The sequence below is a fragment of the Apodemus sylvaticus genome, chromosome 20 (assembly GCF_947179515.1).
Source record: "Apodemus sylvaticus chromosome 20, mApoSyl1.1, whole genome shotgun sequence".
Taxonomy (NCBI): Eukaryota; Metazoa; Chordata; class Mammalia; order Rodentia; family Muridae; genus Apodemus; species Apodemus sylvaticus.
Genome location: NC_067491.1, coordinates 18,848,489 through 18,876,329, shown reverse-complemented (window position 1 = coordinate 18,876,329; position 27,841 = coordinate 18,848,489). Strand labels below are relative to the sequence as shown.

The 27,841-nt window shown below is 44.6% G+C and overlaps 1 protein-coding gene across 6 annotated transcripts; it reads right to left on the bottom strand.

Moving 5' to 3' along the window:
* Tmem19 (transmembrane protein 19) lies at positions 1 to 27,841 on the bottom strand. Of its 6 annotated transcripts, none has more exons than XR_007974623.1 (7): positions 27,147 to 27,578; positions 24,710 to 24,823; positions 11,253 to 11,390; positions 10,674 to 10,928; positions 6,839 to 7,048; positions 5,202 to 5,419; positions 1 to 297 (listed from the first exon to the last, which is right to left on the bottom strand). XR_007974623.1 is itself a non-coding variant. In XM_052165425.1 (7 exons), exons 2-7 carry the CDS (start codon positions 27,274 to 27,276, stop codon positions 5,256 to 5,258), a joined length of 1,011 nt encoding a protein of 336 aa, XP_052021385.1. In that variant the 5' UTR covers positions 27,277 to 27,297; positions 27,721 to 27,841; the 3' UTR covers positions 4,296 to 5,255. The 6 variants fall into 6 exon arrangements, 5 of the variants coding, with proteins under 5 accessions (XP_052021385.1, XP_052021386.1, XP_052021384.1 ...); XM_052165425.1 differs by lacking the exon at positions 1 to 297 and adding an exon at positions 27,721 to 27,841 and having other exon boundaries at positions 4,296 to 5,419; positions 27,147 to 27,297; XM_052165426.1 differs by lacking the exon at positions 1 to 297 and adding an exon at positions 27,751 to 27,841 and having other exon boundaries at positions 4,296 to 5,419; positions 27,147 to 27,297.

Below are 27,841 nucleotides of genomic sequence, written 5' to 3'. Positions count from 1 at the left end.
TTTACATTTAGTGTACGTGTATGTGTGAACATCATAGAGATCAGAATACAACCTGCCGGAATCTGTTCTCTCCTTCTATCGTGTGGCTGTTTGGGGGGACAGTCCACCATGGTGGGGCTGGCATGGCAGCTGATGCTTGAAGGAGCTGATCTCATTGCAGCCACACCAGGACATGGGGAGAGGGAAGCTGACAGTGTCAGTGCTTCTGCAGTCAAAGCGCAGAATGTGTGAGACAGTGATTCTACATGGGGTTCTAACGATGCCTCTTCAGCCACTGAAGCGCCATTGAGACAATGTCTGTAAGATAGGAAAATAGGAAGAAAGAGCCCAGGCACAGTGATCAGTGTAGCAGAGGAGGGACAGTATAAACCCACGGGAAAAGACTAGACTCACTTGTGAGTGGCACGTGCCTGTCTTAGTTACACATCTGGGCAATGGGCACATGATCTTCCTTAAAATTCTAGGTTCCAGAATTGCATGACTGTTGGGAACCAGAGAGCTTGGCTCAACGCCCCCAGCTGAGCTGTTTGCACAGGTTTCTTGAGAGCAAAACATCCCGTGGCTTAGCTTGATTCCTGCCTTCCTGCCTGGTGTGGTAGGGACTTCCCAGGTGCCTGACCTATGACTATAATTGATTTTTCCTGTTCCCTTCCCTGGCCTCTAGTATATATATTGCTGGTCTCTCAGTAAGGTTTGGGACATTCTTGCAGAATGACTTGTGTCTGTGTTTTCTAATCCCCCTGGGAATAAACTGCTTGAAGAAGATCTTCCTGCGTTGTGTCATTCCTTGCTGGTAAGGGGGTGGTTGCAACACATGACAATATTTTGAAAGTGTTGACATATAACAAGGACTTTAAGTGTAAAATTCAAAATGTATATCCTGCACATACTGTGTGCCCACAATCCTCAAATACTATGACATTTAAAGAAGAATCTTTTGGGTGGGGGGTTGTTTTGTTTTGTGAGTCAGGGTCTCACCATGTAGTTCTGACTGACACTCACTATGTAGACCAAACTTGAAAGCTCCACACATCTCTGCCTCCATAGTGCTGATATTAAAGGTATGTACCACCTTGCCTGGCCTTTTAGTTTTAAGACCAATGTTTTATCAGGGAACAGAGAAATAGCAGTACATACCAATACATAAATAAAAACCAAATAAACCTTTTAAAAAGTGTCCACATTTATAAAATTTTGGAGAGTAATTAAGGCAAACAAGAGAATGGTTCTTCTGCACTGCAAAAGGAAACAGGGCAGGGCCCTGCCTGGCCAGTCTGCACGCCTCCTACAGTAAGTACCTGACTCAGTAAGTTTTAAACTCATTAACGCTGTTTCACACAATTGAGAACTATTGGGATCATTCCAGTACTCAGAAATTCAGGAAACCAACTGGTACCTTTAACCCCTCCCCCGGAATATACTCCCAGGTTAACCAAACTGATTGTAGTGGCTATTCCTGGTTGTCAACTTGACTATATCTGGAATGAACTACAGTCTAGAATTGGAAGGCTCACCTATGATCCTAATTTGGAGGCTCAGAGATATCAGTTTCTGACCTGGATCTTGGCATGGAGACCTTGAAGCATAGTGGCTAAGACAAGGAGATCTCCGAGTTCAAGATCATTTGGGATTAAAGGCATGGATGCACACACCTTTAATCCGGGCCACACCCTCTGCTGGAGACTCACACGCCAATAATCTGGGCCACACCCTCTGTTGGAGACCTACAGCCTTTAATCTGGGCTACACCCTCTGCTGGATATTGGAAGAAGGAAGACCCTCTCTCACTCTTCCTTGCCTGCTTGCTTCGTGGGACTGAGAAACTGCTAGATCCTTGGACTTCCATCCACAGCTGCTGCTGATCATTGTTGGGGAGTTGGACTATAGACTGTAAGTCATCGACAAATTCCCTAACTATATAAAGACTATCCATACGTTCTGTGACTCTAGAGAACCCAAACTAATATACTGATTCAACAATTACTTTGAGTTTTGAAAATACTCAGACCAGGCAGGAGTTAAGGTAACAGATCCTCTGTAAGCAGATGAGATGATTAAACCGCACATTGTATTTGTTCTTAAGGGTGTGCTGTTATTTGTCTGGGACGTGGTTGCTAGGACAGTTCATTCTCCTGGCGATGACACCCATGAGTGAGTTCAAACACAAGGAAGACAGATGAACAGGCCCTAGAATCTGCATGGTCAGAAGGCAGCAGCTGTTCAGACTGCAGGCACGGGACAGTTCCAGACACTTCATTTCTCATGAATTTTCACATCAGTAGACTGGGATGTTACTGAGGTGGGGCTGTCATTTCTCAAGCCAGGACCCTACATACAGAGATGGCTACTAGAGACAGCAAACACATGAGGCTCCAAGTAAAGAAATGAGAGAGGCTGAGAACAGTAAGCGTCACTGTTCCGATCAACTGCTTCCCGCGTGGTTCCAACTGCTGTGCTTTCCCGATGCTACCCTTGAGGGCTCCTGCAGGAGCTGAGTGGTCCATGCTCTATGCACTGCTCCTCTCCTGTCTCCCAGAATCCTAAGAACGGGCAGGCAGCAGTCTTACCATACTCTTACTGGGACATCCTCCCTTGATAACAACCGCCAACTCAGCAAAGAGAACAATAGGTTCAACTAAATATGTAATTACAAAAGATGCTGAACTGGGCAGTGGTGTGGGCTTACAATTGTAGTGCTTGGGAGGGAGAGACTGGGATATCAGGAACTCACAGTCTTCTTCAACTACAATGAGTTCAAGGCCAGCCTGGGGATAGGAAAACTAGGTCAAGGAAGGAAGGATGGGTGGTTGTTATAGGAAAATTAAGTGAGTATCTGCAGATTTAGGAAACCATCGAACCACAGTTCCATATTTGTAAATGTTATTTTGAAAATCTCCGAAATCAGAATTTCTTTCCAAGTTTGATTTGATCTGAAGTTCTTTATATCCTTGGATCTAATTATTAACATTGGTTATCAGAATGAATAGGGTTATTCATAATTCACAACAAAACCAGTAGTATATTTAATAATGAACTTTTAAAAAAAGATTTATATATTTCATGTATGTGAGTTCACTGTCTCTGTCTTTAGACACACCAGAAGAGGGCATCAGATCCCATTACAGATGGTTGTGAGCCACTGTGTGGGTGCTGGGGATTGAACTCGGGACCTCTGGAAGAGCAGTCAATGCTCTTAACCGCTGAGCCATCTCTCCAGCCCTTAATAACAAACTTCCAACCTAGCTTCTCTTCTAGATTTATTTTTAAATTTTTACTAATTAGCACGAGAGTGTGTGTGTTTGTGCGTGCATGTATGAGCACATGTATGTTCACACGTTTGTATCATTTATGTGTCTGTTCCAGGACATGTGTATGTGAGTGCAGATGGCTGAGAAACCAGGGCTGTTGGATGCCTGTGGAAGAGGAGTTACAGGAGGTTGTGAGCCACCCTACACGGGAGCTGGGAATTCAACACAGGTCCTCTGCAAGAGCAGTGCACATTCTTCCCTGTTGAGGCATCTTTCTGGGCCTTAATGATACAGTGATTATTCCAAACTCAGAGCTGGCTGTGGAAAGACATTTTGTCCATAATACATCATGAGGATGAATATCCAGAGAAGGGGAAAAGGCACATTACAACCATGCATGGGCTGTACAAACTTACAGTCATGGCCTGGTAAGTGATGTAGCTATGCACTATTGTATAGTGCATAAGCTATAATCCAGAGTGCACAGTACTATGGCTAGATGCTGTTCTGTGAAAAACAAAGTCCCTTCTTCAGACGGACCTTTCAGCAGCGCTTTGGGATACTCCTCTTCAGTGGCCCTCAACCTCATTGGACAAGGAACATTACAGAGTTCTCCAAAAAGACTCAAGTGTGGAGTAGGCCAATACAAGGAGAACACAGGGCTATCTGACTCACTTGGTCTACACAGGAGCCCTGCCAACAAGTGTCTGAAAGTCTGGACACTACTCTCACGTGAAGAGCTTTCAAAGTCTGTTCCAGAACTGGACCACGGAAATAAGTTAATTTTCTGCATCATTTCCAGGTGCTTCTGAAGTATATATACCTGAAGTTAAAAGCCAGTGCTTGTGGCTGGCTGAGTTGATGGTTTCAGGACTAAGGGCGCCAATGGCTTCATTCTGTCTCCAGAACCTACAGCAGGGGACAGTAGACACTGCTAGGACCAGTAAGCGGTATCACTCTGGTGTCGGTTTATTTAGGGAGTTCTTCCTTGACTTTGTCAAGGATGGACATGGGTGGCGAAGAAAGGTATTGCAGTCGGACAAGGGACATTTTAGGAAACGTTTAATAAAATGACTCACCCCTTCAAAACCTCTGTACACGGCAAGACACAGAGCAGTCAGAGCTCTCTTAGCCCAAGGCGACAAAGGAAAGGAACGAGGGGGTGGAGAAGGCTCACAGTGGGAAATCGCAGCACTTCCGGGCACTTACAAAATTAAGGTCAAAGGTCAATGAAAGGAAACTAAACTTCCACACAGCAGTAGGGTGTATTTCAGAGATATAAATGCATAAGGTGATTTCCTTTCAGTGCTGGGCATCTAAACCTGGGTACCAAGCATACAAGACAAGTGCCAGCGCTGAGCTACGACTTCATCCAAAAGGTGCAAATTTATACAATTTCTTCTGGTAAAAATGATTTTTTCCATACTTTCTAATGTGATGTAAAAGAAATGTACCCAAACAGTGACACATCAGTAACTGGGAGAAAGGACGAAAGTCTGGAGCCAGCAGTGCCTGCATTTTCCACAGCTGTGACTAAGAAGGTAACCAGAGACGTTCAAGAGAGTTACTTCTTTGGACTTCCATGTGTATGGGTTAAGTCATTTAAAGCAGCTCTAACTTTGGGGCAACTACCATAGTGGTTAAGTCTCTGTACAAATGGGAACCATTTTGAACTGTCAACCCACTGCTTTTGGAAGCTGAACATAGTACATTTTACAGGGAACATATGATGTTTCAGTTCGGCCACAGAGGGAAAGAAGAGCAGTTCCGTTGTCCACGAAGCTTCATCCACAGCGGACGGACGAGTGTGAACAACTCGTATGCATTTCCCCTCCCACCAGAAAGACAGCAGCTGCTGCGGGAGCTGAAGGGGCTCGCGGTGTGCCGCAGCAGCACCGACATTCCCAAGGCCCCTGAATTTACTAATCACTGAAAAAAAAAAAACACCTTCACCTTGCAAGTCTGGCTGGTCTCACCAGTATCAACTGGTTGAGAAGGAAAGGAAGTTCACTCTCTGGGCCAAAACCCCGAAGCAGCTGTCGGGAGTAACAGGGCCACCAAAACCGAGGAGAACAGATTCACTGCGTTGTTGTCCAGGATGGGCTTCCCTGCTATGTGCTTGGTCTCCTGGGTTGGGCTACTGACCACCAGGCCCGTGCTCTCGTCCAGACCTGAAACAGAAAAGCAGCGCGTGATGAAGAAGACACAAGTAACTGTCAAGAAGAACACGCTTATCTCCAAGGAGACAATCTTTGTGAGGTTCTCAGTGCCTTGTGCAATGACCTGGGGGATAACTGATGCGGTGCTATATTTAAAAAATGAAGTCCCCCGCATGGGTGGACCTTACAGCACCTCAATAGTGGCCTCTCATATCTCTGGAGTTGCTTTGGAAATGGGGGGCCTGGCTTCCCAGAGGTTCCTCTCTGAGACAAACATGCGAGGTCTGACGGCTGGGATCACATCTGGCCTCAGACTTGGATGTCAGGGTTCAGCAGCTGCAAGGGAGGCTGTTGAGACCCCTTTGTGTGTCTGCTGTAACGGAGGGCTCAGTGTTCAGTCCTGAGAACTGAGAGCTGCTCTCTTGTGAACAGGGCTGACGACCTTCTAAAAGGAGGCCTCAGGGAGCTGGGCTCTCCGCCCACAGGAGGACATGTGCTAGCTTGAAGTAAACAGCGTGCCATCCACAAACCCTGCGCCTATTAAGGACTCCATCTTAGTTCTGCTCATGATAAACTACCTACTCCAGGAATAGAACAGAGTACAACACAGGCACACCTACACACACACACACACACACACACACACACACACACACACACATTTTCTTTTTAAGGTTGTGTGAGTGTGCACGGGCCTGTCTGTATGAGCATACATGTGTGCTTGGCCGTGGAAGCGACAAGAAGTCAGATCCCTTGCAGCTGGAGTGCCTCAGCCTAAGAAGGCAGACTGTTCAAGGCCAGCCAGGGCTACATAGCAAGGTCGCAGGGTGAGGCGGGAAAGTCCTGCTGGGGATAACCACTGCGGGGAAGCCGGCCATTCACGAGGTCCGACTAGTATAACAATTATCAAGGGCGCTTGGCAAAGCCAATGCAAGGAGGTCCACTGAAATGATCCAATCCTGCTCTCCTAGGACTAGGTGATGGCTCAGCATCAAAGCCTGTTTCTTGGGCTATAAATCCTGCTTCTTCAGACTTAGAAATCCCTCCATATTGGTTTACTACCAAAGAAATAAGGAAAATCAAAATTAGGAGCTGGAGAGATGGCTCAGCGATTAAGAGCACCGACTGCTCTGCTGAAAGTCCTGAGTTCAAATCCCAGCAACCACATGGTGGCTCACAACCATCCATAATGAGATCTGATGCCCTCGTCTGGTGTGTCCGAAGACAGCTACGGTGTACTTACATATAATAAATAAATAAATCTTTAAAAAAAAAAACAGAAAAGAAAAGAAAAATCAAAATTACAGCTGTGATTTCCCATCACTTCCAGGCCCTGGGGTTGGTTTCATCGGTACATTTACAAACGTTTTTTTCAGATTTCTTTCCCATTTCTGAAAAGAAAGCGGAAGTTACAATAAGACACTGTCTTACCAGAGAACTGCATTGTGGCCCCTAACAAGGAGTCCACAATGGATCCGAATAAGCCAGCCAGACCTCCAAATGCAATAATGGGCCACTGCGGAGCAGAGATGTCTAAGTCGTTCACAAACACCAACTGCGTAAGGAAGTAGGCCAGGCCCACGAAGGTACCGCCGAGGAGACTAGAGGCCAGTCCCACAGCTGTGACTCCTCCGTTGGTTCCTGGAGGAGGAAGGAATACCAAATTATCTTGTTAGTAGTCAGTTAGCAAATGAGGGATAAGGAGAAAAGTAAACAGGGGAAAACTAAACCCACACAGGTACACGCCTAGTGAAAATAAATCTAAAGAGCGCTCTCTCTTAATAAAACAAGCAGACCAAAAACCGATCAAACAAACAAAAACCAACTAATATATAGGCTGAGCTGGAGATATAGATTGTGCCTCGCATGCTTGAGATCCTGGGCTCAACCCGCAGGCCCCCCACCTCCCACTCCCGACCACACACTCCCGATCCCCTGCTGCTAAGAACTAAGAATCAAAAACCTGATTCATCAAAGTTTCCCACACGGGACCCTGGTACTTGAATGCATGCACACACTGCTTAATAGTCAGATCACAGAACCCACACTTTTCTCCTCAAAGTCTCGTCATTCTTCAAGGTGAAGGCATTAAAAAGCCCATTTTCTAGCTGTTAAAAACTATACATTACGGCTGGGAGAGATGGCCCAGCGGTTAAGAGCACTGACTGCTCTTGCAGAGGTCCTGAGTTCAATTCCCAGCAACCACATGGTGGCTCACAACCATCTGTAATGGGATCTGATGCCCTTTTCTGGGGTGTCTGAAGACAGCGACAGTGTACACATATAAATAAAATAATTAAATGTTTTTAAAAAAACCCAAAGAACTATACATTATCCCAAGTAGTCACCCTACTCGACATGACACTGCCAGAACTTGATCTTGTCCAGAGTCCTCACTGTCAACCCTTCCTCTTCTTTTCCTCCTCTTCCGAGCTTTGGGTAACCACCATTCTGCCCTGAACTTCTGTGAGACCAGCTAGTTTGCCTGACAATGCACAGTGAGATCCTGCTCTGTTAGGAAGAGGTCTCTAGGCTGGGAGGTAGCACTAGGTGGGACTGATAGCTAATTTTAATTATCAACTTAATATTTAGAGTCAAGAGGGAAGTGACTAAAATAAAGATAAAAGGGTTATCTAAATCAGGCTGGCCCAGTGGGCAAGTCTGCTGGGATTATCTTATCTCAGTTACAGTAACTGAGGCAGGAAAGCCTGTACCGTGCCCTGGGCAGGGACCCTGGACTGTCAAAGAGTAGAAAAAGCCAGCTGAACCCCAAAGGCACCTGTTACTGTCTGGATCTCTGTTTTAGACTATGGATGTGACGGGACCAGCTGCTTCAAGTTCTTTGCTGTCCTGTCTTCCCTGTACTGATGGATTACATATAACAAGGGACTATAAGCCAAACAAACCCTTTCTCCTTCATGTTTCTTTTGTGAGGGATTTTTTTCATAGCAACAGGAAGTGAAACTAAGACACTAACAAGTACAGGATTTTGATCTCTGGTATCACAGGAATAAAATAAAAAGATAATTCTATTTCATACAACCTGTTAACAGCCTTCTTTCCACATACATTAGATATAATAATCAATAATCACTACACTGGACAGGGTGGCACACACTTTAATACCAGTACTCGGGAGGCAAAGGCAGGCAGATCTCTGACTTCAAGGCCAAGCCTGGTCTACCAGGTTACACAGGGGAACCTCGTGTCCGGAGGGAAAAATTACTAATAAAATGTGCCTTAGTTAGGGTTTCAATTGCTGCAATACACCATGACCAAAAAGAAAGTTGGGGAGGATAGGGTTTATTTGGTTTATACTTCCAGATCATAGCCCATCATTGAAGGAAGTCAGGTCAGGAACTCAAACAGGGCAGGATCCTGGAGACATAATCTTATGCAGAGGCCATGGAGGGGTGCTGTTTACTGGCTTGCTCCCCATGGCTTGCTCAGCCTGCTTTTTTATAGATCCCAGGACCACTAGCCCAGGGATGACCCCATCCGCAAGGGTTGGCCCCTCCTCCATTGATTAGAAATTGAGAAAATACCTTATAGCTGGATCTCATGGAGGCATTTCCTCAACTGAGGCTCCTTCTTCTCTGATGACTCTAGCTTGTGTCAAGTTGACACACAAAGCCAGTCAGGACACAGTGCAAATAGTTTCTATACAATATTGTTTAGCGACCAATCATAAAAAAATAAGGATTCTAAGTGCTCAGTAGAGACAAAATTCTTCTCTTTTTTGAAGATTTATTTTCTGTGTGAGCATTTTGCCTACATGCACGTCTGTGCCCTGCCTTGTGCTTCATGGCCCAAGAGGCCCGAAAAGGGTATCGGATCCCCCGGAACTGGAGTTATAGATGGTTGTAAGTTGGCAGGTGGGTGCTGGGAATCAAACCTGAGTCTTCGGGGACAATAACCAGTGGGCTTAACTGCTCAGTTCTCTCTCTCTCTCTCTCTCTCTCTCTCTCTCTCTCTCTCTCTCTCTCTCTCTTTCAGAGACAGAGTTTCTCTGTGTAGCCCTGGCTGTTCTGAAACCCACTTTGTTGACCAGGCTGGCCTCAAACTCAGAAATCCGCCTGCCTCTACCTCCCAACTGCTGGGATTAAAGGCGTGCACCACCACTGCCCGGCCAGTTGTTTCTCTAGCACCCCTCTATTTAAACCCACTTTTTGTTTATGAGTGCTTTGTTTGCATGTCTGTCTGCTCACTGTGTGAGTACGGGGCGCTGTGATGTTAGAAGTGAGGCTCAGGTGCCCCTGGAATTGGAGGTTCAGATGGTTGTGAGCCATTTCGTTGGTGCTGGGAACTGAACCAAGTCCTCTGCGAGAACAAGCACCCTTAACTGCTGAGCCAACTTCAAGCCCCTAAAACTGTTTTCCTTAGATATGTTTAATCCAATGTTGATTGAATCTGTAGATTTGGAGAGCAAACTATGTTAAAAACAAAATTGGTCCTCAATACTTTATTGTCTCCTTTCCCCCCCATTGCTCTGTGTGTCAATTTCTATGCTCCTTTATTATATATCTAAGTCTCATTAATATTCCCTATAGATATTATTTATTATCACCAATTTAATAGTCTATAGCAATTTTACAATTTAGAAGGCCAAATACAAACTTGACAAGGCCTTTAAGGAAAACATTAATTCGAGAGGTCTTGTTTCTAGTTTGTAATTAGCAAACTCAAATTGATACTCACCAGCTGGGGCTGGGGAGATGGCTCTATGAGGAAGGTGACGGCCACACAAGCACAAGGACCTGGGTCCAATTCCCAGAACCCAGGTAAAAAGCCAGGGTGATAACACGTGCTTTTAATCCCAATACCGGTGAGACACAGGCTTGCCCCTTTGGCTAGCTGTCCAGCCAGTAAACCTACTTGGTGGGCTCTAGGCCAAGGAGAGACACTGCCACAGAGTAGATGACTTCCTAAGAAATGACACCCAGCCAGGCAGTGGTAGCGCACGCCTTCAATCCCAGCACTCGGGAGACAGAGGCAGGCGGATTTATGAGTTCAAGGCCAGCCTGGTCTACAGAGTGAGTTCCAGGTCAGCCAAAGCTATACAGAGAAACCCTGTCTCAAAAAAAAAAAAAAAAAAAAAAAAAAAAAAAAAGAAAAAAGAAAAAAGAAAAAAAGAAATGACACCCAGAGGCTGACCTTTGTTTTACAGATGTATGTAAACGCAACACACACACACACACACACACACACACACACACACTCACACTCACACACACACTCACACACACACACACACACACACACTCACCAACTGGAACTTTCTCCCACGTTGTTATCAGTCGAGGCGAGCTTTTACTCAGAACTGGGCCAACCTCAGAAGCCCACGTGTCTCCGGCAGAGCAGGCCAGAGCGGCCAAGAGAGACAAACACATCCAGGAAGCAGTGTGCTGCTTGGAAAAGTCTATGGGCATTTCCCCGGGGCCATTTTCTATCATGTAGAGCAGGGCCAGCTCGGTGGGCACGGCTCCATTACAGAACACCTGGACCCAATTCCTTTGTCCTCCTGGGCACAGGTAAGCAGATGGAAAATAGAAAAGAAAAAAAAATTCAGTTAGAGGAACATATATTTTTAAATTTCTCTAAAGAACAGTAGCTTGAAAAAAATAGTAAGGCATCTTTGTTCACATTACATATTCGTAAAACCAGAATAATGAATAATAGGCTTGCACTAAAATTCTGTAACTATTTGTTATCAGGGTAAAAGTAATAATGAATTGAATTAGGCTCCAGAAGTAGTTCTTAAATAAGGCTCATCTGTTCTTATAGCCTGACCAGTTTTTGAGTTATAGCCGCGGTTCTGAGTGACGTCAGAGGCAGTCAAGTTTACCTTCCTTGTACTCTGCGTCTAGGCGTTTCTTCACTGCCCCTCTCCATTTCGTGAGTTTTGAAGATGAAAGGAAAAACATCAGCAAAGAGGTAAAGAAGCTGAAATTTGCAATGGTTAAGATGAAGCCGACCACCAGCCCTGGAAGAAACAAACAGAAACCCAGACTCAGTCTGGGTGTTACAATCTGACGAACATTTCTAACACGAGCTCACCATTCCAACTCAGGCCAACCTGGGCAGTAAACGGGAAGCCATCTTAACTGATAATTTTCAAACATATTTCAGTCTCCTTTCAAATACTGACATAAGATCATTCATTTTAGGCCAACTTTTTATACTTAATTTGAAGAAGAGAATGAATGAATTATTAGATCTCAAACATTATACACGCAGTCAGAACAGTAGGCCAATCTGCAGATTTTTCTTTTGCCATATATCAGTAGTTCTTTCTGAGGAGAAGAGATTATAGTTTTATAGGTTTATATCGTTTGCATTTTTGTCCCTTGTATCTTGGGATTTTCTTTTAAAATGAAAATCCAAAAGAAGATAAGCTCTTCAAGCCTCTAACTTTTTTCTGATTTTCCGACTGTGATTTTCCGATTTTTATACTTTTCTCTGTTTTTGGTCAGCCCTTCGTTTTTCAAAGGGTGACCCATTTCAAGGACGCATGTAAAACCTACACCTCAATTGGATACAGGGAGCTTGCACACAGCGCAGAAAGGGTTAATGGGAACAAAGGGATAGTGCCTTACCAGAGCTCTGTGGAAAGATGCTACTGAAATCACTTTCTAAATTAAGCAGAAGGAACAGCACACTGAGAGAAGCTACTGTGAGTTGTATGAGCAAGCGGGTAGGAGCCGGAGGTAGCCCAGGGGCAGCATGCTTGTCTAGGGTGCAGAGCCCAAGACCCAGGGACTGAGCTCAGGGTGGGCGGTGGTCAAAGTCTCTCCAAGCATTCACAGGAAAGTGCAAATCCGGGATGGGGTTTTTAAAAAACCTGATAATAGAGTGTTTGGCTTATTGATTTTGAGAATATTTTGGTTCAAACGAACCCGGTGGTAGAAGGAACAAGATAGCTTTATTTGTATCATGACAGCTAATCCTACAAATATGAGGTTTGACTCATTTTTTATTTTGAGTAAATGAGTAAAAAAAAAACACCTACCAAATAACGACAAAAACAAAAACCAAAAAGAGGTGTTCGCTATGTGGACAAAGAAAAGTCACCCAAAGTGAGCAAATGAAGTTAAATCAGGATGTACTGGCTTGAAGCACATCCTAAGTTCACAGGAGAACTACTGCCCATCTGAAGAGAGAATGCGCCACTAGGCAGATATCCTTTACAATGAATCATTTCTGAAGGCATTTTCCTTTCTTGACATTGTCGCCATTGGTTACAATCACTCCACTGTTTAAAGGGCACGATGATGCCCTTGGCATGAGCCCACAGTCCTAGCTATCCAGAAGACTGGGAGACGAGGATGGCAGGAGCTTAGCAGTCTGACACCAGAGTCTGTGTAACACAGGAGCTCACGGAAACAAGCAAGCAATCGAACCATGCCCGACGTCCCTCCCCTGGAGGAGCCTGATGTATTAGGATGATCTGTCTGGAGTGACACATGGTAACTCACAGGCCACATGGGTGACCAGTTTTCTACAGCACCACATCTGAAATCATCCGATGGCCATCCTCTCCTCCTTGGTGTTTGTGATGTTAGTATTTTTGGTTGCGCTAGGGAGGGTGTCACACTTGCTGAGCCCTGCCCAAGGGAGGGGACCCCTGACCTGTAGGGGTCATCGAAACAGCTTCTAATGATAACCGACTTCTCATAGACACTAACTACATGAATAGGGCATGCCTGAATGGGTGCATGTATCCTATCTACCCGGCGGGTCTGCGTTTTAGCTGATTAATAAAGTGGTAATCAATCTCTACAGTAAGCGTTTTTTGCTCAGCTCTGATCAATTCAAAATGGAGGCTTCTCCCTCAGGAAGACAAGTCAGAGCTGAGCATGGCGACAGAAGCAGGACCAAGCAGATGCTTATACTGCTTCTGGCCTTTCCAGACACCTCACCATGCCAGAGTCCTTTCTTTCTGCTCACAGCATCTCCAGAGAGGCAGGGCTCTGACAGGGCTACCTCGGTCTTTGTTATCCGTGTTCCATGAGGAGAAATGGAAGTTCTTTTGTTTGTTTGCTTGTTTTTTCTAGACAGGGTTTCTCTGTGTAGCCCTGGCTGTCCTGGAACTCAGTCTGTAGACCAGGCTGGCCTCCAACTCAGAAACCCACCTGCCTCTGCCTCTCGAGTGCTGGGATTACAGGCGTGCGCCACCACCACCACCACCACCCGGCTTGAGAAATGGAAGCTCTACGGCAGCATTTGAACTGGCTGTGTTTACTGTTCCCAATATCACAGTGTCCTGAGTGCCTAGGACAGAGCCTGCTGCACACGGTCCCGCACTGCTCAGTTACTGAAAGTGGAGGGAGAGACAGTTAATCATTAAGTCTAATGATCCAGGCCAAGAAAATTAAATTGAAACTCACCAAGTCAAAGGCCGAATGAACTGTCTGTAGCTGGACTGAACACAGCTAATGCTAATGATGACTGAACAGTACCTCCTTGGAATAAGTCCCTGGTATAGAGTCCTATCCCTTCCCTCCCCGACCCAACTGCTAGGCTTCTTTTTCAGTGTGTACTTTGTGCTCTGCCATCTCCATACACTAAAATACTTTTGAGTCAGAAGGGCTCTAAATATCTAAATATCTTCTGTAACGCATACTAAAAGCATGATATGCCCAGCCTGAACGAGATATGCCCAGGAAGCGTGAAAAGCATTTTACAGGGGAACTCCTCAGAACTCAGTGCTAGATATAACCACTATGCCTTTCCATTTACAGACAGGAAAATTGTCACATAGAAAGTTTAAGCGACTGACAGACACTGGAAAAGCATTTCCAACTATTATGATGCACTTCACATCGGTGTAACATTTCAATCCTTAAAGAAAGAAAGCTCCAAACAGAAACATCTCATGGGGGTGAAAAGATTAGGAAAGAGACAAGGCTTTTAAATCACTGGACACTTATTTCCTGAGCACCTACTTTGTGTCAGTCATTATCCAAAGAAACATGGATATCAACCATTAGTTCTTTTTTTCGAGACAGGGTTTCTCTGTATAGCCCTGTCCTGGAACTCACTCTGTAGACCAGGCTGGCCTCGAACTCAGAAATCTGCCTGCCTCTGCCTCCCAGAGTGCTGGGATTACAGGCCTGTGCCACCACCGCCGGGCCAACCATTAGTTCTTAAGGAGTGTATCATCTACTAAGTTTATCCCAAGCAGACCAAGGAGCACATTAACAGTACCAGGATGGTCTACAGAAATGGATGTACTTTTGTAGCCTGACTTTAGAACTACCAGATACTCATGAAAAGACAGTGAGTTAATGGGCTCAAGACAGCCTTCAAGTGGTAGAGTGCTTGCCTGGAACGCACAATGTCTTGGGTTCAGTCTCCAGTAGAAAATTGAACATGGTCATGCATGCCTGTAATTCCAGCAGTAGAGAGACGGAGACCGGAGGATCAAAGGTTCAAGGTTACTCTCAGCTAGATAGCAAGTTTGCCTGGGCTATATAAAATCCTTTCTCAAAAGGAAAAAAAAAAAGAAAGAAAGAAAGCAGATAGAAAAGAAAGAAATTAAGAATCTACTTTGTTCTTAGTTAGGATTTCTATTGCTGTGAAGGAGAGACCATGACCATAGCAACTCTTATTATAAAGGAGAAGATTAAACTGGGGCTCCAAAGCATGGCTGCACATAAGCAGACACGGTGCTGGAGAGGCAGCTGGGGGCTCCATACCCAGTTAGGCAGGCAGCAGCAAGACAGAGTGCCATCCTGGGCCTGGCTTGAACATTTGAAACCTCAAAGCACCCCGACCCCCATCCCCATGATGCACTTCCTCCAACAAAGCCACGCCCACTCCAACTAGACCACACCTCCTAAGAGTGCAGCCCGCCGGCCCGACTTGTGGGAGCCATTTTCATTCAAACCACTATAATTATGCTTGACAGTTTGCAGGTGGCAAAGCAATGGCGAAGCACTCAGTACTCGGGAGCTTCTCCCTCTCCGCATGCTGTGGCGTGTATTACACAGCCGTGTCAGGGTGGCCCGACGTCTGTTCAAAGGCTGCTTCTGCTCCTAGATGCTGGATATCTGATTACCGTTGAGGACATTTCACTTTCCCTTTTGATTTCACAAAAGAAAGCAAGAACAATGTCAAAAAAAGCTATCAAGGTCAGTGGGAGGGAATCCCAAGATTTTGTTGTTGTTGTTGAGAAGCTGTTTTGTCAAGAACAGAACTAGGGTATTACCTCTCAAGTGTAAGTTCCATAATCTTAATACAGAAATACATTTGGATGTGAGAGTTACTTTTTTTTTAAACACACACACACACACACACACACACACACACACAAGTAGAATTGTAACAAATTCCTTTAATAAACAAAATTTAACTGAAAAGACACCATGAAAGGTTACTACTTGGTAAAATCTACCATAGTTTTACAGCATATTCGAACATTCTGGGGTTTTATATCTTTACATCTCTTCATCCCTTAGTTGTTTCTTCTAAATTTGCCTGTTATGAACAGATTTTATCCCAAGCCCAATGTATGTGTTTGAGTGCCAGGAGAAGCAAAAGTCTCATTTTTTTTTTATCTTTATATGAACAGTTTTAATTAAACAAAAAGGTGTTTCGCACAAAATGCAGAGGGCAGTGACACCACAAAGAACCAAGCAGCAAAGCATAATCACAGCAAAATACAGTCCTTCACTCTGTGGGAGGCGTGCTTAAGGATGGACTTGCTCTGTGGGTCTCCTCCACAATTAAACTGATCTCAGCCAAAACTACCGAAGAACCGAGTGCTATAGAAAGGGCAGGCATTTACCACTTTGCTTTTTATTTGTAAAGACTATAAAGCAAGGCTGGAGAGATGTCTCAGCGGTTAAGGGCATCAACTGCTCTTCCAGAGGTCCTGAGTTCAATTCTCAGCAACCACATGGTGGCTAACAACCATCTGTAATGAGATCTGAACCCATCTTCAGGAGTGTCTGAAGACAGCTACAGTGTACTCACATACATAAAATTAATAATCTTTTAAAAAATGTTAAAAAGGAGAAAGTAAAGCAAAGAAAGAATTATCAAATGGTGCATGTATATCTTAATGTTGAGGTTTGGTCTTTTGCTATAAATTGTAATGCTAAAAATACTGGTCCCCAAGGCCAGGCTGCTTCAGGAATAAGAGAAGCTATCTGTATGTACAATGTGACCTTGTTCCTTACTTTAAAACTATTAGTTAAATTAAAGATGCCTACAGCCTGTAGTTGGGAACAATTGGAATGGGCGGGTCTTGGGGATTCCTGGCTTGGGGTCGGAGGACAAGATGAAGATAGGAGGAAGCTGCCATGGGGTGAGTCATAAAATACGGCCATGTGGGCTGGCCAATTAAAGTTAAGAGCTGCCCAAGGGGACGTGGCAAATTATAAAATGGGGTTATCCATGGGGAAAAAGATTATAATAGCATGGAGGGTAGATACCTGCCCAGCTCTGGTGCTGATTAAGGCTTATTATAATAATAAAAGTTGTGTATCTTTTATCCCATGGAAGTGAATGAACTAAGAAGTGAATCGAAGCCCTGATTGAGATTAAATATTATCGACAACATTCTACGCAATGCATGGAACCCTCGACGGTGTCTATAAAATGCATCACTTTCCCATAACTGCACTGCCACCTACCAGCAAAGGATGAGGGTAAAGGCAGTGTCCTGAGCTGAACTGCTCCAGTCCCGTGCGTGCCCCACGTATGGGGAAAGTGCATTTAGTTCACAGTACAGTACAAGTGTGAAGACTCTCCAGAAGACATAGCATACCGGAGCCTTTAGAGAAAGACATTCGTCTCATTGTACAAAATAGGGAGATGCCTTTAAAGTTACCTACTGTACTTATAGTGAATATACATAGCATGTGTGTGTGTGCTTGCTTGCTTGCTTGCACTTGTTCAAGTGTGAATTATTTGCCAGATTTTTCTGTAAAATTTTTGTGGATCTGCAACTTACTTTCTTTCTTTCTTTCTTTCTTTCTTTTTTTTTTTTTGTTTTTTTTTTTGTTTTTTTCAAGGCAGGGTTTCTCTGTATAGCCCTGGCTGTCCTGGAACTCACTCTGTAGACCAGGCTGGCCTCAAATTCAGAAATCTGCCTGCCTCTGCCTCCCAGAGTGCTGGGATTACAGGCGTGTGCCACCACCGCCCAGCGATCTGCAACTTTCAGAAATGAAAAATAAACAAAAACAAACACAACAGAAACAAAAACAAACACAACAGCAACAAAAATGTTTCACCATGTTTTTGTCCCCAAAGTTAAGAAAACATATTTATTCTAGGAAAAGGTCTCAACGTCCCCCAAATCCAAAGATTCACGTCAGCTACTTTGCTTCACAGTTCAGAGAAATAAAATTAATAGGATTTTAAACTTCTGAATGTATTTTCATGTTCTTATTTAAACCAAGTTATCTTTTAATAGTTAAACTAGCTGATGAAGAGTGGAGGATATAAACTCTGCATCTGACTGATAAAAACAGACCAAAACCAAAATGAAAAATATCCATATTTACTCTGAGTAGAAACAATATCTAAAATTTAAATTTCAAAATAAAAGAAAAATTCTGCCTTCAGGGCCTATGCTATTAGAAACACCTGACAACAAAAGTTTTGGCCTATATTTTTCTAAGAGAAACATATATCTAATTATCCTTTGTTCCTTAAATTAATAACTCTATAATTTATTGGCAAAATTTTAAATAAACTGGCATATTTTGTAACAAAAAATAGCCATTAATTTAGCAAAGCCTTATTTTTATAGAACTAAAAAGATACATTAAATACTAAAATTTTAATAAATTAAAATAACACATTTAATATTTTAATATTACACTAGACTCTTAGAAGCCTGTGTTTTTCTAATAAGAGACAGGAAGGGGGTAGATCCGGATGGAAGGGAAACCATAATCAGGATATTTATGTAAGAGGAAAAATCTATTTTCAATAAAATAAAAAATATATAAATGACTATGATTCTTCATTAGCAGATAATGTAGTCTTTATAAATCTGCTCTATATCATATCTATATCATACAGATGTGAGACATTAATGGCCATCTATTTCTGAACAGTGCCTGGGGCTAGCAGTTTGAATCAGTCATGGCGTATGGACTCAGCATCTTTAAGGCCTCCATAAAGAAGGAAGGCCCCTGGCAGCGGACTGCGGTGTAAGGTGCCCAGTGAACAACACCATACTCATGACTCACAGCTTGCTGCCCGAGAGCCCGCTCAAGGCGAAGTCTGTGCAGGCTGGGGTTGAGACTCAAAGTACAGTTCTAGTGTCTTTAGAGAGGTGAGAAACCAAGTCCTCTTCAAGGCCAAGTGTGTGAGGCTGGTAAGGGCCCGGTGCCTTGGGGGAAATGGGCGGCTGGTTTTCTGTCTAGACCAATTTTTCTAAGTCCTTAAGATAAGCGATTTCAGCCAGGCAGTGTGGTGCATGCCTTTAATCCCAGCCCTTGGGGGGCAGAGACACATCTCTATGAGTTCAAGGCTAGGCTGGACTACAAAGTGAGCTCCAGATCAGCCAGAACTATATAAAGAAACCCTATTGTGAATACCACCCCCCCCCCCAAAAAAAACAATCCAATTTGTCTCCTCTAGATCCAGCTCCATTAAATCTAAGGTTTCTAAGACCATGGAAAAACTCCTTTAGAAGGCTGCTTGCCAGTATTAGAACCTCAAGAGAAACAAGACCAGACAGACCCTCTGCATCCTTCACCAGCTGAGGGGTGGCCAAATTCAATTCTATCAGACAGGTCCAAGTCCAAAATCCAGAGGAAGTGATGTTAGCTGTGTCCTTCAGACTCAGCTTGCTTAATCCTTTTGCTATGGAGAGAATTCCAAATGGGATTTGTTGATCAATTGCATTCTGAGCTGGAGCGCCCACTGGATGTGAACGGAAGACTGGCTAGAGATGGCATAATTATCATTTTGAATTGTCACCACCATAGGACAAACATTTGCTCAGTCTGGCTCTTGGGTCTGGGTCTGATATCTGTGGACCTTACTCTTTATCTCAGTTAAAGGATACTTCTCTGCTGCAGAAAGGTATTGACATAGTAATCTTGGCCTAGCAACACTACCAATGGGAAACCTCTGTACATTCTCCAAGTTGTTTTCTATGGTAGGATAGAAAGGTTACTATTCTCGAACTTTAATATCTCAAGTCTTTAGGATAAAAGGGCAAAGAAAACCCAGCAATCCCTGAACAGGAAAACTAAACGATCCCTGAGCTTACTCAAGCTTAGGAATTGACATCCTACCAATCCTTATCCTGAAAAGCTCCACCCTGGAAAACTCTACCCTGACTCCCAAGAAATCCTATAGAAGCCCTGCCTTCTGCTCAGTTCCCTTACCCAAGCAGAGGCAGCCACTTCCTCCGGACAAATCTTTGTGTGAGGTGTGACCCTGTGGTATCCCTTGGTTCCCAGCTGCCAGGATACCTCCCAGAGGCCAGCAGTCCCACTTTCACTGGGGTGGAGCTTTCGCTGGGGAAAACCTCCCACTGGAGGAGCAGAGATTAACACCTTGGGGAAACCATCCCTTCCTGGAGCAGAAGTGTTAGGCTTTCTCTGGGGAGACCTTCCCCGGCTGCAGCTGGAGCAGAGATGTAAGCCTTTTGTCTGGGAGCCTTTCCCTTCAACGCTTACAGAGTCGTGGTATCTGCTGGTGATCAGGGTATTGCTGACAATATGTTGTGTCTCAGGTCGAGAAGGTTTAAACCTGGACCAGTTTCCTATTGTACCTGGAAGGTTTACTATGCAGCAAGTCAAGCTTGACTATCTGTGAACTTTCTGATCTCCTTTGGAAGGTGTACAGGCTGATACTGAGCGATAGTCACAGTAATGAGGCTATTACATCATTCATCTGTTTCTGATTGTTCTCTTCAGTGCTGAGTGTGCTGAGTTTTGGCAGATTGTTGAAAATGTCCTTTTCCACAGTCGTTAGATGATGAAAATGAAGGCATGGGGTGGTGAAGGGATCCAGCCTGTCTGTCCACCCTGAAAACATTTCTCAGTTTACGCCACAATGATACACCCGCAAGCATCGAGAGCCAGCATCGCGAGGCTGACCAGACAACCCAGTTCTGGACAAACAAAGGTCTGCTGGTTGAGTCAGCTCTGACTGCTGGTGGCAGTTTATGTATAGATCTCTTCGCTATCTCCAACCACAGAGCTCTTCTCCTCCTGGCAATTGTAGAGCTCCCCAATTACCCTGGCATTGCTGCGGTTTTGTTTTCTAGTCCTAGGTGCTCATTGGGCTATCTGACACCATGGGAGGGCAGCGCTGAAGTCTTTCTATTTTCGTCATCTGTCCCTTTGTTTTTTTTTTTTTTGTTTGTTTGTTTGTTTTTGTTTTTTTTTTCTGAGATAGGGTTTTTCTGTGTAGCCCTGACTGTCCTGGAACTCACTCTGTAGACCAAGCTAGCTTCGAACTCAGAAATCCGCCTGCCTCTGCCTCCCAAGTGCTGGGATTAAAGGCATGCGCCACCATCGCCTGGCTCCCTTTGGTTTTGAGGTTCCTTTTCTTTGTGTTCTTTCCCCGAATCTCCAGAGGCTCTTACCTCTTTTTTTTTCTCTTTCTTTGGTAGATGGTACATTGGGGTCTTTCTAAAAACAAGTTGGGATGAAGAAGAAATTGGCTTGGGGGTTGCTTCCACCTGTTACAATGTTATATGTTTCTGATAACTCATTTCAGATGGTGTTGGTCAGTCAGTGGCTCATTACAATTCTTAGGTGAATAGTTCATGGCTTCAAAATTCCCTCTTGGCAAGCAGGAGAGTAATCTCCACAGGCTGGGCCTGGAGGGGGCTGCCTCTCCTTCTCAGAGCTGCACCGTGAGGTGAGAACACCCCCCCCCCCCTTTTTTTTTTGGATTTGTTTTTTTCGAGACAGGGTTTCTCTGTATAGCCCTGGCTGTCCTGGAACTCACTCTGTAGACCAGGCTGGCCTCGAACTCAGAAATCTGCTGCCACTGCCTCCCAGAGTGCTGGGATTACAGGCGTGCGCCGCCACCACCACCTGGCTAGGACCCCTTGATACCCGGCAGTGGAGTATGACAGAGCAGATGGGGGACTCTCAGAGGGGCCCCTGAGGAAGACTCTCTGGACCCAGCAAGGCTTCTGCAGGAAGCCCATCAAAACCACTTTTAAAGGACTTGAGAGCCGGTGAGGTGGTTCAGTGGGTACAGGCACTTGGGTTCCTGAGCTTGACCTCTGTAGAACTCACAGGAAGAGAACTGACTCTTAAAGGCATCCTCTGAACTCTACATGTGTGTGCTCACTGTGCCCTCCACCAATGAATGAATGGATGGATGGATGAATGAATGAATGAATGACTGGGAAAAATAATTTCATGGCATTGACCCTTTTTACTGTAAGTCAAGACTAATAAAACCAAGGTAAAACATAACTGGTATTATAATCAAACACTGCTTGCTCAAATTACTCGTTAAGAATTAATACTTCCAAGGTGCTAAATGCCCAACACACTGTAAGGGTGACACTGCTGTTGTTAAATAAGCAGTGCAGAGCCATTCCTAACACGGATGGCATGTTTAAAAAAAAACACATAAAAATGTCCACACATCCAGTTACCTTTCATTCTCAACGACTAAAGAAGCAGTCAACAGAGTGAAAATAATATTTCTCAACTATGGGAAGTACTCTACCCAATAATTGTTAACAACCAATAAACACTGGTTCTGTTTAGTGACCGGAAGACCTCTCAGGTAATCATTTTGTTTCATTTTCAGTGGGTTCCACAGGGATAGCTAAACTTGTAAGACCTTTTTTTTCTTCTTGAGACAGGTCTCACTATGTAGCTCTGGCTCGCCTGCATTGCTATGTAGACCAGGTTGGCTTGAAACTCATAAGAGATCCACTCAGTCTCCACAGTGCTGGGACCAAAAAGAATCCGGGGGTGGGGGAAGAAGACATAGCTCAGTTGGTCGTGTGTTTGCCTAGAGTGGGCGGAGTCCTGGGTTTAAATGCCAGTATCCCATAAGCAGGTCGTGATGGCGAATGCTCCGTATCCCAGCACATGTGAGGTGGAAGCATGAAGAACTTAAAAGTTCAAGTTTATCCTCAACTATGTCTAGTTTATAAAGACCAGCTTGAGCTCCGAGAGGCACAGTCTCAAATAAAAAAAAAAAAAAAATTCTGGGGCCGGAGAGATGGTTCTTGAGTAAAGAGCTGCTCTTGCAGAGTTCAGTCCCTAGCACCCGTATCAGGCAACTCTCAACCAGCTACTATGGGAGGCAGGGTTCCTTCCCAGTAACAGCCCCTCTGTGAGGAGCTGCTGAAAGCTTAATCTGTGGCTTCCCCTTTAAGAAATACAGAGACCAGCCTGGCTGAGGAGCTGACAGGCTCTTGACCTTTTTCTGAGAACATAAACAAAGTTTTAATGTACAAAGTGACCAAGCTGTTCTGACCAGTCTGATGAAGACAAGACAAAATAAAAGTAACAGTTCCCTGAATCACCCCCCTTGCCCCTCCTGCTACTGGGTTTTGGGGAAGGCTACAAACTGTCAACAATCTTATTGCAAAAATCCCTCTTGAGCTGGGTGGTGGTAGCGCATGCCTGTAGTCCCAGCACTCTGAGAGGCAGAGGCAGAGGCAGGAGGATTTCTGAGTTCGAGGCCAGCCTGGTCTACAGAGTGAGTTCCAGGACAGCCAGGGCTATACAGAGAAACCCTGTCTTGAAAAAACCAAATCCCCCCCCCCCCCCAAAAAAAATCCCTCTTGACCTGTAAATTTAAAATATATCACTCATAGTAATCCACGCCCCTTGCAAATAGGGTATAAAAGATGTGTGCTTTCTGTGCCTGCGAGGATGAGTGAGCCCACATATGTGGAACAATAAACCTCATGCTCTTGCATCAATCTTTTGTCAAGCTGTGTGCTGAGGGGTTGCACGCCAGAACTTGGACCCTCGGGGGTCTGTTGAGTTACAACACTACATCTCTGGATCCAAGGCCTCCACACCCCTGGGCTCAGCAGGCACCTGTCCACACTGGCAGAGGGACACAGACACCCCCCCATATGTCTAATTATAAAATAATAAAAATAGATCTTAAAGTAGTCCAGAAGTATCTTCTATGAAAACCAAGCCTGTAATCTCAGTAGTAAGAAAGCCAGGTTTTGCAAGAAGTTCCTGGTCAGCCCCAGGGCGGGGCGGGGCGGGGCGGGGTGGGGTGGGGACAATAAAAGTCTTTTATTTTTACAACCATAGGACCTTGACAGCACAGGCTCAGGTTCTGCCCATGACCCCAGGAAGGTGCTTTTGCCAGTGAGTTTGCCTGATGTTTATGGTTCAACTGTTTTCTGATAAATCCTCCAGGTTGCACGGAAAAACCTTCCCAAGAAACAAAGGCTCAGTTATTATTCAAATTGACCTTTCCTGCTTTCAGGTTTTCTTTCTTTCTTTCTTTTTTTTTTTTTTTTTTTTTTTTTGGTTTTTCAAGACAGGGTTTCTCTGTGTAGCCCTGGCTGTCCAGGAACTCACTCTGTAGACCAGGCTGGCCTCGAACTCAGAATTCCACCTGCCTCTGCCTCCCAGGTGCTGGAATTAAAGGCATGCACCAACACTGCCTGGCCACTGTTTTTTTTTTTTTTTTTTTTTTTTTTTTTTTTTTTTTTACCAACGACATTATCTTACCTAAGTGAAGGTCTACTCTAGTTTATGAAACTTTACAAACACTAACTTCCATATAAACAGAATAGCAGCATAAAGCCTGTGCCCAATCAGTCCTAAAAAGTAACCCAAAACAACAGGTTGCAACTGAGCCGTTTGAGATCACGGGTAGCAATTTCCAAGAATTATTTTTTTTACACTTCCATTTTCCACCTTAAAAAGGATGTTCCAGTAACTCTGCCTGGAGGAGACCTGGTACAGAAGAGTCGAGGCCAAGGTCCACAGAAGGCAATCCTGTTAACCTCAGCACATCAATTATGAAGTCTAGAGACTAAAGGCATTTGCTCCTGCAGTTCTACAGAATGATATGCTGAGTCACTGAGTTGCATAATGTTGAAACCCAGTCACTGATAGCCCTGGTGGCACGTGTGTCTTTAATCCCAGTACTAGGGAGGCAAAGGCAGGCGGATCTCTATGAGCTGAATGAAAGCCAGTCTCGTGCACACAGCGAAGTCCAAGGCAGCCAGGACTATACCATGAGATGCTGTCTGAAAGTTTTTTTTTAAATAAATAAACAATTTCAGTTATACACAGAATTCAGAAAACATAAGATTAAATTAAAAAACCCACTTATTTTAAAGTGGGTTAAACACTCAAAATGAAAACGTACCTCCTAAAGCCCCACTGTGATCTAGGCTTTTCTTTTTAAAGCCGTTACAGGAGATCACGACAGGAACAACAACGGAGAAGAGCCAGCGCCATGGAGAGACGGGCCGCAGGTTACCTGGGAAGTTATAAAGGTAGAGAAACGGGCTGTAAGTGACCTGGAGAGGTACAACCATGGAGAACAGTGTGAAGGCTTGGTCTTCTAAAAAGGTTTTGAAGCAGTCAATCCATCCATCCATTCATCCATCTATCCATCCATCCATCCATCTACCCCCCACCCATCCATCCACCCCCACCCATCCACCCCCACCCCCACCCACCCACCTACTACCCATCCATCCATCTATCTATCTATCTATCTATCTATCTATCTATCTATCTATCTATCTATCTATCGAGACAGGGCTTCTCTGTGTAGCCCTAGTTGTCTTGGACCTTATTCTCTAAACCAGGCTGACCTCGAACGCAGAGATCCACCTGCCTCTACCTTCCAAGTGCTGGGATTAAAAGCATGCGCAGCCACCACAACTCGGCTTATCAAATATTCTCAAAATTCATTTCATACAATATGAAGAGCCAAGAGAGCCAACTGAGCCACAAATGATTGAGGGAAAAAAAGCCCTATTTTGAGAAGTGAAGCTATAGGTCATTCATTTGCCTTAGTGTTTGGCCCTAGTGGAAGAGTCAGGCTTAGAAATCCTAGTTTGTTTTACTTAGATCAGAATGCTCTTGTTTGTATAGGCAAGTTCTAAGCCAGCTTCAAAACTTAAAACCAAAATCTGTGTGTGTGCCAGGTGTTAGATGCACACTTTTATTTTTTGTTTTTGTTTTTTTTTTGTGAATTTTTTTTCCGAGACAGGGTTTCTCTCTGTGGCCCTGGCTGTCCTGGAACTCACTCTGTAGACCAGGCTGGCCTCGAACTCAGAAATCTGCCTGCCTCTGCCTCCCAGAGTGCTGGGATTACAGGCGTGCGCCACCATCGCCCGGCTGGATGCACACTTTTAACCCCAGCATTTGGGAGGCAGAGTTAGCAGATCTCTTTAAGTTCTAGGCCAGCCTGGTCTACACAGTGAGAGCCTGTCTTAGAAAACCAAACCCAAACCCAAAAATCTAGTGTGTGTTTATGTGTGCTGTATGTGTCCGAATGTGCATGTGTGTATAGACAATGTGTATGTAGAAGCCAGAATAACTTTGAGTTGGCCCAAGAGTTCCTAGGGATTCTCCTATGCCTCCTACCTCCCAGGAACTGGAATTATAGATGTGTTCTACTGTGCCCAGCCTCAAGTGGGTTCAGAGGATTCAAACTCAGGTCCTCAAGCTTGCACAGAAAGCACACACAACCCAGAGTCACTGCCTCAAGTCCCTGTTTTAAAATTTGAAAGATCTCACTGGAAGTGCTGGCCCACATAACTCCAGAACATAGGAGCCTGAGACCAGAGGATTCGAGTTTCAGGTCACAAGGCTGCAAGCTGCAGCTTTGTTTCAAAACAAAACAAAAACACAAAAAGTCAACGAAGAAGAGTTGGATATGGAGCAGCCCCTGAACACATGCACATGTGCACAATATATGCAAAACCTTGTATTTAACCCCCCCCACACACACACACTGTAAAAACCAAATCCAAAATAATCCTTAAAAACCATCATAGGACCAAGGCATGCAATCTGAATATATTAATGCCAAAATAAAATCCATTATCTTGCACAATTAATATATGCTAAGGAAGAAAATCCATAAAAGGCTTTTCTTATGTTGAAGTATCATGTAAAGTCATATACAATGGTCTGCCCTTGTAATCCCAGCACTCTGGAGGCTGAGACCAGGGGCAGCAAGAGTTCAGTAGCAGGAGCAGTAGTAGGACAAGGAGCAGTAGTAGGAGCTAAGAAAGCAATATTTGGCTCCATAAAGGCAAAGACATACCAAGAAGCCAACGCAAAAACAAAGCACCTCTTTTCTGCCAAGTGGCTGCAAGGTACACTGAGGACAAAACCACACAAGCATAGTGCCGTGGCCAGCACTAGATGTCTATTCTTTTGAAGTGACAAATTCTTCAACCTCCAAATGTAAAGACTGTACCGCCTTTGTTATTTTCACGGGATGATGAAACCGCTAAACTAATCTTAAAATGGTAAGCATCACCCAAATTGTTCCACAAAACGACCTTTTATGTCTTCCCCCCCCACTAAGGTAAACAGAAATAATTATATGATACATGCATTTTGTGATAGGTAATTAAATATCAATACGAGAAACATCATGAAAGGTTGTCAAGTTCTCTAGACATCGTTTATCTTGTCACAGGAGCAAACTAGGAGCTGCTCCAGGTTGTGGTAGTGAACATAATCATTATTAACCATTGGCATATTTTTTTGGATTTTGAAGTCGTACATTAAAATTCCACCCATTAACTTCTAGCAAAACTTGAGACACTTTTACTTACCATAATAGGTGCTAGCAGTCATTGACATAATCCAGAATGCTAGGGAAATGCAAATGATCAGGCTCAATATTACTATATTGGTAATCATCTTTATATACTTTTTGCACGTATTGTCGTCAAGATCTGTCATGGAAAACAGAGCTAGGAGCACCTGAGGGGGGGGAATAGATAGCATTTCAGATGAACCAAGTCATTCAAATTTCTTGCAAAAGTACTCCTTTAGAGGTACAGAGAAATACCAACATCTTCCACCAACCGAACGACAAAACAGAATCATAAATCCAAAACTTCTAGTCACTGCTGCGGGCGCAGCGCTCCGGCTCCACCCGGGGAGGTTAACGCCCCTCTTGGAAAATGAAGGCGCACAGAGGATGCACGGAGGACCCGCCAGGCTAGCAGGGCCACCGGCTGCTCCCACCTAGAGGGACCCGGAAGGAGCGCAAAGGACCGGTGGCCAATGGGCGGCCAGCGCCGCCGAGCCCCGCCCCCTCCCCGACCTCGCACCCCGAGCTCCGCCCCCGCACGCCGCGGTCCGCCCCCCTCGGCTGCAACCCGGCGTCTGCCCCAGCTCCACCTCTGCAGTGCGCTGCCCTGGCGAGCGAACCTAGGCCGGGAGCAGCACGGACGAGCGCCTTTAAGTCCCCACCAGGCTGCCCTTGGAGTCGCTCCAGTCATTCCGCGACTCCCTCCGTGTA

Excerpts from the sequence above, each read along its gene's own strand:
- Tmem19 (XM_052165422.1), bottom strand. The coding sequence starts at position 27,321 with ATGCTATCTATTCCCCCCCCTCAGGTGCTCCTAGCTCTGTTTTCCATG. Across the intron at positions 11,391-24,709 it reads TCACAGTGGGGCTTTAGGAG|GGCTGGTGGTCGGCTTCATC; the intron begins GTACGTTTTCAT and ends TGTTTCTTCCAG. Across the intron at positions 5,420-6,838 it reads GGCCACAATGCAGTTCTCTG|GTCTGGACGAGAGCACGGGC; the intron begins GTAAGACAGTGT and ends TTTCTGTTTCAG.